At 38.4% G+C, this 19,886-nt stretch overlaps 1 protein-coding gene across 2 annotated transcripts in view; it reads right to left on the bottom strand.

Annotated features, from left to right (window-relative positions):
* Positions 1–7,550: 7,550 nt before the first annotated feature.
* MAEL (maelstrom spermatogenic transposon silencer) overlaps positions 7,551–19,886 on the bottom strand; it is a 39,277-nt gene continuing 26,941 nt past the window's right edge. For both annotated transcript variants that reach the window (XM_034667725.1, XM_019808056.2), the window contains 4 exons: positions 10,971–11,033; positions 10,052–10,184; positions 8,316–8,391; positions 7,551–7,794 (listed from right to left, as the gene is read on the bottom strand). In XM_034667725.1, the coding sequence (XP_034523616.1) occupies positions 7,598–7,794; positions 8,316–8,391; positions 10,052–10,184; positions 10,971–11,033 (469 nt within the window). In that variant the 3' untranslated portion in view covers positions 7,551–7,597. The remainder of the gene's footprint in view (positions 7,795–8,315; positions 8,392–10,051; positions 10,185–10,970; positions 11,034–19,886) is intronic.

Raw genomic sequence — 19,886 nt, 5'->3', positions numbered from 1 at the left:
GGAATATTCTAAATGTATTAACTGTTTTAATCCTCATAACAACCCTAAAAGGTAAGTGTTACTATCACCAATTTTAGATGAGAAGCAGAGAGGCTAAGCAATTTGCCCAAGGCCATACAGCGAGTCAGTGGTGGAGCCCAAATCTGCATGGAGACTGTCGGCCCCCGGGGCCATGCTCTTGACCGCTAACTCTACCAATAGTTGACGTTCACTGGGTACCATGTGTGTGCCCTCTTCTCCGTGAACTTTCTAAGAGCAGGGACCGCCGTTCATCTTTTTCTCTCCTGCGCTGGTATAATTCCAGGTATTAAGAAGCTGTTTAATAAATGTTTGACTAGTAAACAAATGGGTGCATGAGTGGAATGAATAAATAGATAAATAAAATAAGCAAACTTGACCTCGCAGAAGGGTAGGGATTGGGTTAAAAATGAATGAAATCGTTCCTTTGCCATACCAAATAATTACAGATATACAACCAGATACTTGTTGCAAAGCTATAAGTAAAATAGGGCAATGAGTACATGAGTAGAACAGAAAGTCTGGAATTAGACCTAAATATACATAGGAATTTATTAAATGAAAAATCGGCATTTTGAAATTATTGTGAAAACACGGATTTAAAAAATGATCTGGGGAAACTGGTTAACCATCGAGAAAAAATGCAGTCTGAATCCATGTCACACTGTCACCAGGATACAATTTAGATAGATCAAAAATTAAAACATAAAAAAATGAAATTCCGGAAGTCTGAGAAGTGAGTATATATAAATATATATTTAAAAGATTTATTTTAGAGAGAGAGAGAGTGCACGAGCAGGAGGGGCAGGGGGAGAGGGAGAATCTCAAGCAGACCCCACGCTGAGTGTGGAGCCCAACACAGGGCTCAGTCTCATGACCCTGAGATCATGACCTGAGCCGAAACCAAGAGTCAGATGCTTAACCAACTGTACCACTCAGGTGCCCCAGCAAAGATATATTTATATCTCAATGTGTGGAAGACATTTATTAATGGAATATAAAGCTCCAAAACATAAAAGATTGATGAATCTGATTAACATAAAAATAAAAATTTCAGTATGGCAAAAGCCGCAATTAATCAGGATCATAGAAGCACAAAAAGATGGGCTAAAATATTTGCAGCTCATACCCTAAAGGGCTTCCAAAAATTAAGGTTAAAAACAATTCAAAAGCATAGCAGACAAAGAACAGGAATGCTTAGTTAATAAAAAAAGGAAACATAAAATTGTTTTTAAGCATATAAAATATTCTCAGCCTCATAATAAGAGAAACGGGATTTAAATTAGACTGCATTACCATGTTCACCTCTCACACTGGCAAACAGCCCAGGTTGATAGCACACTGTGCGGTGAGACTGTGGGGAAACCGGCACACGCGCAGAACTATGTATGTATAAGGATTTTCCCTGCAGCTTTTGTAACAGTAAGAGATAAGAAGCCATTGATGGACGGGGATAGGCCACACCCACACAACAGTGTCTTGCTACACACACTTATAAATACGAGCAGCTGTTAAAAAGCAGGAGGAAACTCTATAGGATGATGTGGAATGAGCTCCAAGATACATCGAGTAGAAAGAAATAAGGTGCAGAACAGAGCTACCCTTTCTATTATTTTTTTCTGAGAGGATAAAGAATACACAAATGAACACGTTTGGTGTGGTTTGATAGGTGTTAAACACGGACGAAGGATATCCAAGAAACTGGCAATGTTGGTTGCCTCCGGGGGAAAAAAAATTGAGTACATGGGAGCAGTGGTGTCATGCATGCCATGCATAGCGATTACTGCATACCCTTTGTATCTTTTGAATTTGTACATGAAGTACCTTTTCCAAATGATCGTAGTGATATTAAAAAGAGTGTCTTTTTGTCCTCAAATTGGGGAGACAAAATATACCTACACTGCTTTACTACAAGATGAAAAATGTTCCGTGCCCTGAGAGAGGCGGAGATGAAATTATGTTCTGTTGGCTAGAAAGAGCTGGTAGAAATTTAGCAGGAGTGTGCTTGTATTTTATTTAAATATATCCAAATGGACCTGGAGTGAGTACGCTTAATTCTAAGTTTAGGTCGCGGTCAGCAGCACTTTGGCCCCCAGTAAGTTCTTTTCTGGTTAAAAGCAGGTGCCTGAGGACTTGAAGAATTCCACAAGGGCTTGGATAGCATGTGGAAAAAGCCAAGGGCCTGATATTACTAAGGGCTTTTTAAGCGCTCATCACCCTCCTTTGTGACCTGTTCTGGCGGTAAAATAATCATGCTTAACACCATTGTGTGCCCGTGGGAGACAGAAGATGTATGTTATTTTGAGCAAATTTTAGTAAAAATGGTAGATGCTCTCTGGACTCTGCCAGCAGATTTGCCTCTCAGCTCCCGGGAAGCCAAATTTATTTAAATTGCCATCCCTGTCTGTCTGTCATCTCAAATGGAGAAATGGACTTTTTAGGTTCCTCAAACTGAGATGTGGTGGGTGAATAAATTCCCAAGGTGGCATCCAGCTGGGGCTGATAGAAAGTTGTGGGTTTGTTTTTCTTTTTAAAGCCAAGGAAAGAGACAAAGTCTCAGCTCAGAAGCTGATGCAGGCACCTGATTTACTAATGTATCACATTGAGCACTTCTGCCTTTATCTTCTTTTCCTTTCCTTTTTAAAATTTTTTTTTAAAGGTTTTGTTTATTTGGCGCAGAGAGAGCGAGAGCACGCGAGCAGGGGGAGCAGCAGGCAGAGAGAGGGAGAAGCAGACTCCCCACTGAGCAGGGAGCCCGACAAGCGGACAAGCCGGGTCTCCCTCCCAGGACCCTGGAATCACGACCTGAAGGACCTTGGGATCACAATGAGCTAAGGCAGGCGCTTAACCCACCGAGCCACCCAGGCGCCCCATGTCTTTATCTTCTGAAATAGAAGTTTCAGGTGACTCATGAACTCTGGCCCTTTCCATATCAACTAGCAGAAACTGTCTTAAAGATTTAAAAATTGTTAATTTGAGAGAAAGAAACTCTATCTCACTATTGCTTGAGTCACCAAAAAGCCTCTATTAAAATTTGCTTTGTATTGTCCCTTTAAATGAAATATTTGACACACGTATTTCTCTGCTTTCTCACTTTCATTCCCCAGAGGCAACCACTATCCTGACTCCGCGCTTATAATTTCCAGCCTGTGGATTGTCTTTTCACAGTCTCTGTAGTTTGTTCTTGTTTTAACGAACGCAAATTCTTTGAGGTAGTCACATGTATCAATAATTTTTTATAGTGAACTCTGTCATGTCTTCAAAAAATCCTTAAGACCTCAAAGTCAGATATTATATGTCTTCTAAAATTAAAATTTTTCATATTTAAATCCTTAGACCAAGTGGAATTGCTTTTTTGAATAAAGTAGGGAAGGGGTCTAATTTCAGTTGTTTTCCCTTCATGGATTTATCAATTTTTTCTAAATAGACAAGTGTCTAAGTGGACCATTTTCTAAATAGTCCCACTGGTCTGAGATGTCCCTCCCTTCCTATATCAGTTCCATAAATGCATGGGTCTTTTGACTCTGTTCCATTGTCTATCCTTACTGCAATATGTCTTAATTATCATTATAATAAGCTCTATAATAAATCGAAGACCAGGCAGACTTGCTCCTTACCACATTCTTCTACAGGAGTGGCCTTTTTCCTCTGTTCTTCCCAGAACTGGCTTACTAAATCCCAGGAAAACAAGGTTGGGATTTTAAAATTGCATTCAATCTATAGATGAGTCCAGGGAGAATTGAAATCTTTATGGGTTTTTTTTTTTTGTTTTTTTTTTTTGCTAGAAAACCAATCTATAGAGAGAAAACCTATCTATAGAAAGACTCAATATTAAAGAAATCTCTGTGTAGGCCTTTATTAATGTTTTCCACTAAAGTTGTATAATTTTCTACATATGGATCTTATATGTCTTGTTTTGTCAGATTCATTCCTTTGGTACCTCACAGATTTTTGCTGTTATAAAATGCTGTCTTCTCTTTTTAAAAATATTTTTCCAAACTATTTGTTGCTGATGTGTAGAAATGCATTTTATTTTTAATATTGATCTTATAGCCAGCCAAACTTACTATTTCTACCCATTATCTGTAGATCTTTTGAGTTTTTATGTAGACAACTGTATCTGTGACTATGACAATTTCTTTTCCAAATCTTTTATTTTCCTTCTTAAACTGTGTGTGATAGAAACTCCAGTACAATGTTGAATAGAAGCAAAACAGAGGGCATTTTGTCTTATTCCTGATTTTAAAGGACCTGCTTTTAAAGTTTCTCCATTAACAATATTTGCTGTAGAATTTTTGTAGACGCTTTTCATCAGTCTAAGGAATTTCCAAACCTATTTCTAGTTTGCTTGGAATTTTTGTCATGAATATGTGTTGAATTTAGTAAAATGCTTTTTTCTCCATCCATTCTAATAATAACATGCTTTTCTCCCTTGAATCTATTAATGTAATAATTGACATTTATAGATCTTCTAATGCTAAATCACTTCTGCTCTCCTGAATAAGCCCAGAGCGGATACAGACTATTTTTTTAAAAATATTGGACAGATCTATTCCTCGAAAATTAGGAATCTCCAGTTAAACCATGTGGCTCTGACATTTTATTATTTTAAAATCGTTTAATTTTTTAATTTAAATCCAATTAATTAACATATAGTGTTATTAGTTTCAGAGACAGAGTTCAGTGATTCATCTGTTGCATATAACACCCAGTGCTCATTCCATCAAGTACCCTCCTTAATGCCCATCACCCAGTTACCATATCCCCCCACCCACCGCCCCTCCAGCAACCGTTTGTTTCCTATAGTTCAGAGTGTCTTATGGTTTTGTCTTCCTTTCTGATTTCATCTTTTTTCCCTCCCTTCCCCTACGATCATGTTTTGTTTCTTAAATTCCACAGATGAGTAAAATCATAACTTTTGTCTTTCTTGGACTTATTTCACTTAGCATAATACCCTCTACTTGAATCCATGTCACCACAAATGGTAGGATTTCATTTTTTTGATGGCTAATATTCCATTGTATATCTATATACCACATCTTCTTTATCCATTCATCTGTCAATGGACATCTGGGCTCATTTCATAGTTTATTACGGACATTGCTGCTATAAACATTGGGGTGCAAGTGCCCCTTGTGATCACTATGTTTGTAGCCTTCGGGTAAATACCTAGTAGTGCAATTGCTGAGACATAGGGTAGCTCTATTTTCAACTTCTTGAGGAACCTCCATACTGTTTTCCAAAGCGGCTGCACCAGTTTTCATTCCCACCAACAGTGCAAGAGGGTTCCCCTTTCTCCGCATCCTTGACAGCACCTGTTATTTCCTGTGCTGTTGATTTTAGCCATTCTGCCTCATGTGAGGAGATATCTCATTGTAGTTTTGATTTATACTTCCCTGATGAGTGGCGTTGAACATCTTTTCATGTGTCTATTGGCTGTCTGTAGGTCTTCTTTGGAAAAATGTCTATTCATGTATTCTGCTTTTTAACTGGATTATCTTTTTAAGTATTGAAAAAGGATGGTCTCTTCAACAAATGGCGTTTGGAAACTGGACAGCAACAGGCAAAAGAAACTGGCCCACTCTCTTACACCACACACAAAAATAAACTCAAAATGGATTAAAGACCGAAATGTGAAACAGGGAACAATTAAAATCCCAGAAGAGAGCACAGGCAGTAATTTCTCCAACATGAGCTGTGGGAATTTCTTTCTAGATAGATCTCCTGAGGCAAGGGAAACAAAGGCAAAAAAACAAAACAAAAACAAAAAACTATTGGGACTTGATCAAAATAAAAAGCTTCTGCACAGCGAAGGAAATAGTCAACAAATCTAGAAGGCAACCTACCAAATGGGAGAAGATAATGGCACTTATTCATTCTAACATTTACTGAACATCTTTGTACAGAAGTATGAGCACCTCAAAGTTGGCAGCTGAGGAAAAGATAGCTCATGAACTCCAACAGCAACAATTAAAAGCTCTAAGTGTTGTCAGATAACAAAGAAAACACTCCTGAAGATAGAGCAGAAATCACTTTCAACCGGTAGAGTTAGGAGTATCCCCCTCACTCATAAAGTCTTCTTGAAGGGTAGTTAATACCTCAGATTTGCTGCCAAAAGAATTTTCAGGGGGGAAAAAAGGAGACAGGAGTTTGAATTTTACTAATATGGTTTTGGGGTTGATTTGCTCTCAAGAGAAAGAACAGCTATTCTTCTATAGTAAATTCTTGGGACCTACTGTTTGGTTTATCTGACACATATACATCAAGAGTATAACATGACCTATAAAATTTTTAAAATATAAGTTTCAGATTAACACAGGATTAAATTCGGATGGCACAGGACTTAGGCACCTAAATCCATGGATCTGAATTTTAATTTTAGGCCTTCTCTTAACTTCCTCAGCCAATCCAATTATCATCATGCTGATTTTTTTCCCCCAGAGAGGAAGAGAGAGAAGGGTAAGAGGGAGGGGCAGAGAAAGAATCTTTTTTTTTTTAAGATTTTATTTATTTATTTGACAGAGACAGAGACAGCCAGCGAGAGAGGGAACACAAGCAGGGGGAGTGGGAGAGGAAGCAGGCTCCCAGCGGAGCAGGGAGCACCTTGCAGGGCTCGATCCCAGGACCCTGGGATCATGACCTGAGCCGAAGGCAGACACTTAACAACTGAGCCACCCAGGCGCCCCGAGAGAGAGAGAGAGAGAGAGAGAGAGAGAGAGCGAGAGGAGAGCGAGAGTGAATCTTAAGCAGGCTCCATACCCACACGTGAGCCTAAGGTAGGGCTTTGATCTCACAACCGAAGCCAAATCAAGAGTCGGGCACAGCTGACTGAGCCACACAGGTCGTCCTTCTGTCGTGCTGATTTTGAAGAAAGATGTATTCAAAGCTTGGATGTACGATTTTTTTTTTTAATCTGCTGGTAGAAAATGTAATATAAACTTACATTGTGTGAGTTGTTTCTTATTCAAAGATCTGATACCAAAAATAGATGAAAAGGAGGCAGCAGTGCCATATATGAGAAACAGTCTTTGGAGTCAGTTAACAGTTTCTCCTGAATATGACCTGAATCTCTGAGCTTGCATTTGTGTGCGTGTGTGTGTAAAATGGAGGTGATCTCCTTTCTCAGAGTGGTTGTAAGGATTGCACAAGATGATATATATGTCCATAAAGTAGGTACTCAATAAAGTTCCAACATTTCATAGTGGGAAGAAAGAGATTAACACTATTTAAAAAGCCTTTCCTAACAGATACTCAATACCTTTATTGTAGAGGGAAAAATTATCAAAATACTCTCAAAAGGACAACTCTGAAATGCCAGTTTTGTTCTTAAAGGACTCAAAACTTTAATGGTGTTCACATCATACAATCAGGAAGTAGAACCACCCCTCAAAAAGGAAAAAAAAAGCAAAAATGCCAAGATCTTCTCCAACCACTTTTTCACTATGAAACAGAATTTTCTTACAAATTAAGTAGTTTTTACAGTGCTGACATTTATCATTGATGTGATATGTTTTAATGACTGTAGTCAGAAGGGAAGTTGGGCCTGTTATTTTTCCAGAAATTGAAAAAAGTACCATCATTAAGATAAGGAGGAGAAAGATTTGTATCCATCTTTCTGGGACATGTAAGGTGAGAGTGCAGTCTCACAGTTGGAGAATTTGTGGATATTGCTGGAGGAATTGGAGATGCTCTCTAGCAAGCGGGTAATCCCTCTTCCCCGAACACTGCTGTTTTGGCCAGAAATTCTCACCCCAGATGGTTGGTCACCTAAAGATACTGGAAATACAAGAAGAGAAATGTAGCAATTTTATGGTTTTATTATATAGAGATCCCTTGATGGACTCTTATCCTACTGTAGACCTTTCATGAATAGGACAGAGATTCTTAGGAAAGGAAAACAGACCCTCAGAGTAAAGGCAAAAGGCTGAACAAGGATATTTTTTGGTTTTAGCCCCAGAAACCTTAATTGAAGTTCTTCAGGCACCACTTGAAATTTCATGTCCCTAGCTTTTAAATTTTCCTATCTGCCCAAAGACATCACAAAACTATAAAACTATAGTTGCTACAAGCTAACAGGCTTTATTTTAAATGTCTTGAACAAAAGTCTGGAGGCTAAGTTAAACTGTATTAAAGTGATACAAAAATGTACATTTCCAAATTGTTTAAGGTGCTAATAATGCCAAATAAAACTCCCACTTCGACCAGGTCCCGCATCTCACAGCTGATTTACAGCCTCTGTTTAAGTACCGCACCCTACACTTGCTGAGGGGCCTTCTTAGGAAACAGAAGATGCTTACCAGTGGGTGTGTTTGGTCTTTGTTCCTGATTAGAAGGGTTGAAATGAGAACATCCCAGACTCTCAACCCTTAGCTTCTATAAGTAACAAAGAAAAATACAAGGGAAAAGAAGTTTTATTTCTTATCAATTATTGGATCATCTACTTTGCTTTCAAATTATTCTTTATAAAATATCAACTAACACCCATTTTTCCAATGTCTAATCAACTTCTGAAGAGTAATGCTGTACAGGGAAGCAGAAAGTAAGTGTCTGGAGGGGAATTACAGGGTCAAGAGAGGGTTATTTTTAAAGACGAGATTAGAGCATGTTTCCTGGTAAGAAGGATTCAGAACTGAGAGAAACCCTGATTACGCAAGAAAGGGAAGTAAGTTGTTGGAGCCGTATCTTTGAGCAGGTTAGAGAGTAAGATCTAAAACACAAAGACTGGTCTTAGCAGGAGGACAGACAGTTCATGCATTAAAACAGAAGTCAAAACGGAGTACACGGTAGATGCAGTGGGAGGAATACGTAGAAAATCTCTTCTGACTGCTTCTATTTTCTCAGAGAATAGGAGGCAAGGGCATCAGGTATGTCAAACAAGGATTGAGTCTGAAGTGAAAGAAGGTGAGACGTAACCCCAGGAAACTGGGAGACATGGACAACTGACAGCGTTCTACTAAAGACTCACTTGAAGTTGGTAGTGATATTTGATAAGACCAGTCAGTATAGGTAGTTTCTTTTCAGCCCCATTTAGCTTCATGAGTATAGAACAGAGGAGGTGGAGAGTTATAGCTAATCAGGGTTCATGTCTGTCAACCAACTCCTGACTGTATCAATTATTTATTCTATTTTGGGGGTTCCCTTTTCATTGTCTTATCAACTATTTTTAAATACCAACATTTTATTTATTACCTCCTATGTTCCAAGGCAGAGTTCTGGGCATTTTCATATGCCATTGCATTTAATCCTACAACTACTAGCCCTTATTACTGTTCTGTTTTACAGATAAAGAATCAGCACAGAAAGTTCAAATAACTTGCATACAGTCACACAGACTATATGAAGAAGGCCTGAGATCCAACTCAGGAATTCTAACTCCAGAGTCTATACTCTTGGCTGCTATGTTGTTAGTATTATATAGAGGCCTACTAACAAATAAATTTCATGGAGGGAAGAAAGGTAGGGAAATTAGATAGCTTTTGACCAAATCCTGAATCAGGTCTTACACATTCTTGAAGTAAATATTTTAAATATTTATATTATCTACATTCAGATTTTAATTTTGGGGATGAATTTTGGATATGATTTGTATAAAGACTAATTGCTAATGCTAATTTTATCAAAACTTCATTAAATATATAAAAAAAATACCAGGAAGGAAAAAGATTAATGCAACTGGGTCCAACTGGATTAAGAAGTGTTCGACATTCCAGGGGTGCCTGGGTGGCTTCAGTCAGTAAAGCAGCCAGTGGACTCTTGATTTCAGCTCAGATCAAGATCTCAGAATCCTGGGATGGAGGCCGGCCCACCCGGGTCTGGCTCTGCGCTCAGCAGGGATCCTGCTCCCTTTCTCCCTCCCTCTCCCCGGAGTGCTCTCGCAAATAAATCTTTTTTAAGAAGTGTTTGACATTCCATAAAGGATTTAAAAAATGTCTCGGAAAAGAGAACCAAAGCCCTCATCTTTAGCTATTGTTGGCAGGACCGCACTGAGTAGCACGTATAAAGTGATCAGTAGCCCCTAAAGTCAGTTCTTTACCTGGTAACGCCCCGCATCCAATACAACCATTTTGGGCGTCACACTATTGCTGGCCTCATAATCTCGAAGTGGTACATGAGTCTCTGTGAGCTGGATTCCAAAGAGAGTAGCCAGAGAATTACTGATGCAGTACCTTTAAAAGGAAATTAGAAAAGCTCATTATCAGAATCTGATTTAATTTATTCTAAAATGATTCATATTTTAAAAATGTCTAATATAAAGAAAAAGCATGTAAGATATACTGTTCTAAATTGGGGAAAAAAGAAATTTAGAGATTTGGAGAAGAAATGGGAATGGGTAGCAATACATATCATAAACTGGTCATTACTGGTAAGCATTATTCTGATTAGCAGATAAAATTTCAGGTTCATTATAAGGGAATAGGATTAAGAGTAAAGATTACCAGAATTCTCAAATGTTTAAGGCTGGCAAAGGGCAGCAACAGAAATTAGGTTACCACTTTAAAAAAACTTATTTATCCTCAGAACCAACTGTAACCAGCCACGGAAAGGGACCACCAGAGCACCCAAAGATCCGAGGCTCCAGATGCTTTCACTACAAAATGAGAAAAGTGTCTATAATTTTGAGTACTTTAACAAGGAAATGCTGTTGTTAATGACATTAGGGAATTTCACGTCCTACAAGGAAAATTTTCACTAAGTGCTTCTGAAAGTTCACCCAAATTACTCAGGTGGTAACTATACCAACAAGTATTACATGGACAGAATAATAAAAGTAACATGAAGTTTAAAAAAAAAACACCAACCCCCCCCCCAAAAAAACAACCCTTTGTCTTAGAAGAGAATTATGGAAATAGAGGTGAAAAGTGTTTAACCCCATTTGCAAAAGCAACAGCAAACAAAATGGCAAAGAACTCAATGCAGAATACAGCATCACAAAATGTTTTTCTCCAACTTACGCAATTTTCTTGCAAACAGCTAAGGCACAGAAGAGAATATCGTTTTCTTCATGCCACTTGCACCTGTACAAAAAAAGGACTTTAATATCTTTAATGGCAGCAGCACTGCTTAAAGATTTTTATATGCAAGCTAACTTACCTAGTAAAAATCATTTAAGAAAAACTGACACTATTACTCAAAGATTAAGGTTTCTCATTTAACCAATGAAAAATAGATTTTTAAAAAAGATTTAAAATGTTATCTCCTCTGATGCAAATTCATGATGCTATGCAAACCATACATAACTATAACACATAAATTCTACCTTGAAATAAAATGAGTGTTACAGAGACGCATTAATGACTATGGTTAACATGCAGTTGTTTGACAACTGTTTACTAAGTGCATACTCTTCACCAGGTACTGTTCTAGGCACTAGGGATACAGTATTGAATGAAACATGGGCTCATGGGCGTGGAGCCTAGTTTAAAAAAAAAAAAAAAGAAGAAGAAGAAAAAGAGTGAAACACAGAAACTCTTACCCACACAAAACTTACTTTCTAGTAAGGAAGACAGATCAAAAAAGATGTAGACATAATACACAGTAAATTAGATAAAGACAAGTTCTAAGGAGGAAAAAAATATAAAGACAAAAAAGATGATATGAAACATTAGAGAGGTGACATCTTAGATAAGGCAGCCAGGAGAGGGACCACCAAGAAGCTGATGTTTGAGTGGGGACCTCAGAAGGTTAAGGACTGAGAGGGACTGACGAGCCACATATTTTCACAACGGAAGCCACTATAAACCTGTATCTTTTCCTGGAGCATAGCCTATTCAGATACAACAGCACTACTTGCATAATTCAAAGTTTGCCTGAACCTAGCAGTGATCATTTAAAAATTACAATCATGCTAAACAATAAGTGTAAAAAATCAGTTATCTGTGCTTAAAGTTATTTAACTGAATGGAAGACTACCTAAATATTAGATTAAGAATTTCTCCCACCGCTTTTCTAAAAAGTGATTCAGTAAATAGGATTCATAAAACTCTAACTCTAAAAAGAAGGCTTAGGTTGAAACTAAGCCTATGTTCTTACATATGCACACAGAATCAAGTAATAAATTTCCAGTTAGTTTTGCTCCTCTTCCAAAATTAAACCTCAAGTTCAGTACCTCATGTACACATTTCCATCACAAATCATATTTGAAATAAAAGCAACAAGTGAAAAACCAACAATGCATTCCAGGATTAAAAACATACTCAAGAACACCCCTATGGAAATCTGATCCCAGGGAAAAATGCCTCCAAATCTACAGTTACACTGTTAAAAATAACATTGTTTTCATCTGTTTTTGTTTTTACTTAAATTCCAGTTAACGTGCAGTGTAATATTAGTTTGGGGTGTACAACTTAGGGATTAAAAACTTGCATGCATCACCTCGCACTCATCACAAGTGCCTCCTTAATCCCCACCACCAATTTAAGCCATCTCTCCATCCCCCTCCCCCTGGTAACCATCAGTTTGTTCTCTATAGTTGAGAGTCTGTTTCTTGGTTTGCCTCTTTCCCCCCCACCATCATTTGTTTCTTAATTCCACATATGATGAAATCATATGGTATTGGTCTTTCTCTGAGATTTCTTCTTGGTTCTCTTCCCCAAAATCATCCCACAAATCCCCCTAAAATAGGAGTGTATTTTCTAGTAAAAGAAGATTCACTGTAAAAATCTGTCAAAAATCAAAAATCAGACCTGCTTCATCCACTTTGTTAAGCTATTAATATTCACTTTGCAGCCTCAAATCTAGGCCTAGTTTTGACACATCTTAGATGGGCTTCTTTTATGAAATTCCACCCTAAAGTCATAAGATCACAGTGAGTCGGGTCTTTTGGGTAAATCTGTCCAACACTATGTCAGTCACTCAAATAATGTGTAGCATAAAGGCCTTGACACTCCTCTTTTCTTATCTTGAAAGGTCTCAATAATCTCCTTTCCTCCTATTTCAGCATTAAGATTCTTCCTTCGTTTCAAGGATAACCCAGCCTTTACCTTACTCAGGAATCATGACCACCTGATAGCTACAGACACGCTACACTATAGTCAAACGGAGTCACTAGTTCTCTTCAACAGTTTCCATGCTTTCAGTCCTTTGAGTCACTGTTCACAACCCCAACTCATCTTTCCAGGAGAACCATTTACCCCATAAAGTATTTCATATATTTCATATATTTTTAGCCCTTACCCTGAAGTGCTTTCTCCCTGACGTATCATATCTTTCGAAACACTTAGGAGTTATCAGAAATTATCATATACAACTCCAGTGTCTTTACTGCTCTTGTCAGACAGGAGGCACTGAGGGCTAGGACATGCTACTCTTTCCCATATTTCCCACAAAACCTCGTCTCAGGCCTTATGTACAAGTGCTGCCCAAATACTGGTTAAAAATAAAAAACTCAATAAAGTGGGCTAAGAAAAAACAATTCTAAAGTGACATCAAAATATATAACTGCACCCCTTAAAACTACTATTGCTGGGGCTTCTGGTTTAAAATGCATATATTTATCTCCTCTTGCTCCCAAGACTCTACCAAATGACAGTCAAAGAATAAAGATAGTAGCAGTCCACGATAAAGGGACAACAGAAAGAGGCCTCCATGGAAGAGAGTTTAACAAATGTGTAGGATGCAGAAAGCAAACGAAGCCATGGTAACTAAGGAGGCTAGACAAAGGAAGTCACAGCCTTCGGTCCTCACAGAGCTGGCTGCACAAGGGGAGATCTGCCCACCAGAAGTCAAAAGAGGCACTGAACAGATGCACACGTGCCTGGCCAGAGAACAGAAGTAAGACAGGAAGCTGAACTTCTGAACAAAGAATGGTCAAGATCCCTGGCCCTGTACAAAGAAGTAAACTGTTCTTAGGAGAACCAGGCAGCAGGAATGGATGTTGGAACCTTAAGGCAAAGCCCTCAATATCGTGGCATTTAGGATTCTGTCTCAGCTTAACATCTAGCTCCCTCATCTGCTTCCCCTATAGTAAAGCCCAGCTAGTTGATAATCCCCACCGAATACAGAGCACTTAGTCAGCTTTGCAACCCGATTTCTAAACATGAACATAACCAAGGACAATCAGACATTCAAAGAAAGGATGCAACACAAGACAGGAGCACCACAACTCACAACCCCAAAGAATGAGACAATCCAGAGAACAAAAGCAAACAAACATCCCTGCCCCACCACCAAGTACCCCAATGAGATCTGTGGAATTATTGCATCTATGATCCTAGTTTTCTTCCTCATATCTTCAACCCAAATCAACACGGCTGATGGCTATGACAATATGTAACACGATAGTAACTGCAGGTTGAGAGGTACTGAGACCTCCAAAAGTCAGCCTCTGCCAGTTTTAAAATGTCAGAGCTTGTCTGGGCTCTGTGCTGGGTCCTCTTCTCTTCATGCCCTCTGCCAAAGTGACCTCATCAATATGCTGTAAGACCCACTAAAGCAGAAGACTGGTCTCTCTTCATTGTATTTTCAGTGCCCAGAATGGTGCCTGGCACACAGTGAAGTGAATGCTGGCATTATCCAAACCTTTTCACTGAGTTCTGGGCCAGGACCACCAGCTGCCTGCTTGTTATTTCTAGATTTTACCTCAACACAGGGCCTCAAAACATTCTAAACTTGCTCCTCTCTCTCTTCCCCGTCTACAAACCTAAGCATGGTCTTTACTCCTTTTCAGTCTCCCTTCCTGTATCCAGTCCATCAGCAAGGTCTACTGGTTTTTATACCCAGATGAAATCTACTTATTCCTCTCCATTTCTACTGTCACCCCCCTCCAAGCCATTTCTTGCCTAAACTAGAGAAACAGTCTAATAGTTATAGACCGTACTTCCTTTTTTGCCCCTTTTCAATATATCCATTAAAAACTCAGGAGAGCTTTTAGAAATCTAATCAAATTCCGTTAATTTCCTGCTTGATAAAATCCCTTCCTATACCCCCTAAATACAGAGAACAGATGGTTGCCAAAGGGGAAGCGGGGGGATCGGGGAAAAAATTCCTTCCTGTAGCTAAGAAGGCCTATGGGGCTTATGGTCCTTGCTTATTTCTTCAACCTCACTTGTGTATTAGCCACTTTGCTCACTACCTTCCAGTCATACTGACAATGATTTCTAGTAAACACCAAGCTTTCACCTCCAGGCTTTTGCACCTCTCTGCCCAGGATGCTCTTCCATTTTTCACACGGCTGCATTGCTCTCTTGCTTCAGATCTCAGTTTTAATGTTACATCCTCAAAAAAAAGTCTTGACTATTCTAGAAAGTAGTCTTTCTACACACTCTTCTCTGCTAAAAGAGGAAGACTATCCTATTGGTTTCCTTCTTAGCACTGGTCACAAACTAAAATTACCATTTTGTTATTTACTATAAGTTTCGCTTTCCCATTAAAATGTTAGCTTCAGGGCACCTGGGCGCTCAGTTGGTTAAACGACTGCCTTTGGCTCAGGTCATGATCCTGGAGTCCCAGGATCAGAGTCCTGCGTCAGGCTCCCTGCTCACTGGGGAGTCTGCTTCTCCCTCTGACCTTACCCCCTCTTGTGCACTCTCTCTAATAAAATCTAAAAAAAAATTTTTTTAATGTTAGCTTCATGAAGGCAGAGACCACATTAATCTTGTTCACCACTGTACCTTCAGCACAGTGCCTGGGACAGAGGAGATGTTCAATAAATACTGGCTGATTAAATAAAAGCTGCCTTGTTTCATCCATAGGTCACACACAGTGAATTAATTCAAAGACAATTATTACAAGAAGCAACAAGGAGAATGGCAGATCTATAAAAGTTATAAACATTCTGGCCTTCAAATTACCAGGATAGTCATCAATAGCCTGCTTAAGATTCTGATACTCACTTTGTCTGTTATCAATTTCACCTACCCATTTTTCCTAAAGCTAGAGACAAAAATTTACTACAAACTTTAATGTAAATGCAGAAGTTTAAGAGAAGTGTTTGAAATGAGCCCCATCTGCTTATATTAACAGATTCCAACAATAGTTTCTGTTGGCTACTAAACCCAATCTCCCTCCTAAAGTGCTATGTATTGGAATCTTACATTAGGAAGCTCAGAAAAAGGCAGATCCATCCTGTTCAAAGCGGTTATTACCGAAGCGCTTACAGTACTGCGTAACAGTTTCATCATTAACAAAACCCATGGTTCAGCCCTCAGTGTCTTACACCAAAGCTACTCTTGCTGCAGCCTGTACTTGTTCAACTGAGCTCAAAACTATTTCTTCGATTTTAAAACATGGGTTTTTTTTTTTTCCACATTTTAACTGAAGTTGGAATGCATCTTACAATTGAAGGTATTTTACAATTGCTATTGGTCAGTCTAGAATTAGTTGCATTGCCTGAACATGTACAAATTTGCTTGTTTTTGATGATAAACAACTGTAACTCATTTTAGTCAATAAACCATTTGAAGATTATTTGAGAAAGTATTGGTTTGTCTCTGAACACTTTCTGCTGACATCATCTGGTAAGATCAAGAAAGAACCAGTATCAAAACTCACAGAAAAGGTGTTTGTCAGTGGCAAAAAAGTATTTTAATAGACCAGTGTATAAATACACATAACTGCTACGCAGGTATCATTCTAATTCATTTCATTCACTTTCTTTGTAGAATAGTCTATTCTGTACCTTTTTTCTCCTAATAACCATACATTTTATCCTTCCCCTAAAATTATTTTTCATTTTTTTAAATTGCAGCATAGCTGACACACCATGTTACATTAGTTTCAGGTGTACAACACAGTGATCCCACAAGTCTATACATTACACTATGATGACAAGAGTAGCTACCATCTGTCATCATACAACAATATTACTATACCATTGACTATATTCCCTATGCTATACTTTTTTTTTTTAAAGATTTTATTTATTTATCTGAATGGGGGGAACACATGCATGCACAAGCAGGGCTGGAGAAACAGACTCCCCGCTGAGCAGGGAGCCTGATGCGGGGCTTGATTCCAAGACCCTGGGATCATGACCTGAGTCGAAGGCAGACGTTTAACCGACTGAGCCCCCCAGGCTCCCCTATGCTTTTTTTTTTTTTTTAATAATTTTTTATTATGTTATATTAGTCATCATACAGCACATCCCTAGCTTTTGATGTAAAGTTCCATGATTCATTACTTGCGTATAACACCCAGTGCACCATGCAATACGTGCTCCCCTATACTTTTCATCCCCAAAACTTATTCATTCCATAATTGGAAGCCTGTACTTCCTACTCCCCTTCAGCCATTCTGCCCATCCCCCACCCACCCCTCTGGCAACCATCGGTTTGTTCTCTGTGTTTATGAGCCTATTTCTGCTTTTGCTTTGTTTTTTAGATTTCACACAGAAGTGGAATCCTATGGCATTTGTCTTTGTCTGACTTAGTTCACTTAGCATAACACCCTCTAGGCCCATCCATGTTTTGTAAATGGCAATATCGCATTCTTTTTTATGGCTGAGTAATATTCTAGCGTGTGTGTCTGTGTCTGTGTATGCGTGTGTGTGTGTGTACACATAAAACATCTTTTTTTTTTTATCCATTCATCTAAAGGTGGGCATTTGGGTTGTTTCCATGTCTTGGCTATTGTAAATAATGCAATAAACATAGAGGTGTATATATCTTTTCTAATTAAGTGTTTTCATTTTCTTTGGACTAATACCCAGTAATGGAATTACTAAATCATATGGTATTTCTATTTTTTATTTTTTGAGGGACCTCCATACTGTTTTCCACAGTGGCTGTACTAATTTACATTCCCACCAAAAATAAACGAGGTAAAAAAACCCTCTTGATTTCCAATGGAGAACTTCTCAAGTTCACACCTGAGCCTTTACATGGCTTTATAGGGGTGTGGAGTGCACAAAACACTGGGGGAGAGACAGAAGAGAAAGAGAGAGCCTAAGATTAAATTATAATGATTCTACAATGAGAAGATCTGTAAATATTCAGAATCTTGATAGATCACAGCACTGACCACAGCAAAGAAACTTAAAAGTGCCTTTAAGGCTCTAGGAGGCTGTCTGGAAGGGAGGGAGACGGAAGAGTCATTTAAAAACTGTGTGGAGCGGGAAAAAGGCAAAGGGGAAGAGGAAAAATTTAGGATTTTTCAAGACAAAAGAAAACAAAGAAAAATGGGAAGCCCCACAACCACACCCCTGCCACCCTGAAAGTACTCAAAGAAACCAGTTTGCTACACTAACAGAAGAGGGAGCCACTTGAACTCCGAATCCCAAACCTCCCCAAATCACCAGCCCTGTCCAAGAAATACAAAGGAATAACATACCTTCATTTACAGAAACTCCCACAAGAAAACTGAAAATGAGACTCCAAACACTCTAGCTGATAAAGCCCCCCCCCTTACCTTCTTCCCCTCCCCGCTAAAAAACCACGAAGGGAAAACTAACGTAACGCTCTTGTGTTGAATCAAATAGCCTCAAACAAGAATTTTAAGATATGAAAACATGCCCTGAATGAGAAATTTCAAAACTAAGAACAGGAAAAAAAAAAAAAAGAGTTGATGAAACTCTGGAAATAAAAATTAAATCAGAAAAGAACTAAATTACATACACATGTTGGACTCCCTTCAGAAGAGAAATTAAGTAGAACAGAACTAATATCAAACTCCCATCAAAGGCAAATCTCCAGAAATAAAACCTGATTCTGCACACAGAAAGGGTTCACCGAACAGTTGAGAAAACGGACCTGCAATAATATACTCAGAGAAATGTCCTAATAAAACTATTAGACTTCAAAGATGAAAAAACATTCTTAAATTCTCCAGGCAAAAAAGATCAAATAACTTAAAAGACCAAGAGAACTAAATGAGCAAACTTCTCAAAAGCAGCACACAAAGACATACAATAGTACAGCTGTATTTTCTAGAAACTCAAGGAAATAAAAGTCAAAAAGTTTTCAATAGGCAAGAACACGGGGACTACTGGTTCCCAAGACCCCTAATCAATCTACCAGATCAAGATTCAATTTTTTTTCTGTAAAGTCAACAAATACCATAGTAACTAGCTTAAAACTACAGGAGATATAATGAAACATAGAAACGCAATAGTAACAGGAAAATTTTAATACACCATTCTCAACACATGACAGATCAAGTAGACATAACTCAAGCAATTAAGACAATTTTTTTTTTAATAACTGGAAGTTTGTACCTCTTAATCTTCTTCACCTATTTAGCCCATCTCCTCACCCACCTTCCCTCTAGCAGCTACCAGTTTGTCCTCTGTAGTTAAGAGTCTGTTTGGTTTTTTGTTTGTCTGTTTTGGTTTTTAGTGTCCACATAAATGTGAAATCATGGTATTTGTCTTTCTCTGACCTATTTCACTCAGCATAATATAGACATAAGAAAGACAATTATCATATGGTTTCATTCATATGTGGAACATAAGGAATAGCATGGAGGACCATAGGGGAAGGGAGGGAAGAGAATGGGAAGAAATTAAAGAGGGAGACAAACCATGAGAAACTCTGGAAAATAAACTGAGGGTTACAGAAGGGAGGGGTGTGGGGGGATGGGGTAAAGGGGTGATCGGTATTAAGGAGGGTTCATGTGGTGATGAGCACTGGGTCTTATATGCAACTAATGAAACTTATTCTCAAGTAGTTCAGAAAAAGAAACAGTGTATATACATCTTGAGAAAAAGTTATAAGAATATGTATTAATAATTAGGGAATTTGAGAGAATGTTATATAGAACATTACTGTACTATTCTTGCAACTTTTCTATAAACATGAAATTATTTCAAAATAAAAAATACTTTCAATTTATTTCACTTACATATTCCTTTTTCTTTTTTTAAGCTTTTATTTATTCATTCGACAGAGATAGAGACAGCCAGAGAGAGAGAGGGAACACAAGCAGGGGGAGTGGGA

Source organism: Ailuropoda melanoleuca, chromosome 8 (genome assembly GCF_002007445.2).
Source record: "Ailuropoda melanoleuca isolate Jingjing chromosome 8, ASM200744v2, whole genome shotgun sequence".
In the NCBI taxonomy this organism is placed as follows: domain Eukaryota; kingdom Metazoa; phylum Chordata; class Mammalia; order Carnivora; family Ursidae; genus Ailuropoda; species Ailuropoda melanoleuca.
Note: the sequence above shows the minus strand (reverse complement) of the source record. Positions and strands in the feature narration are given on the sequence as shown.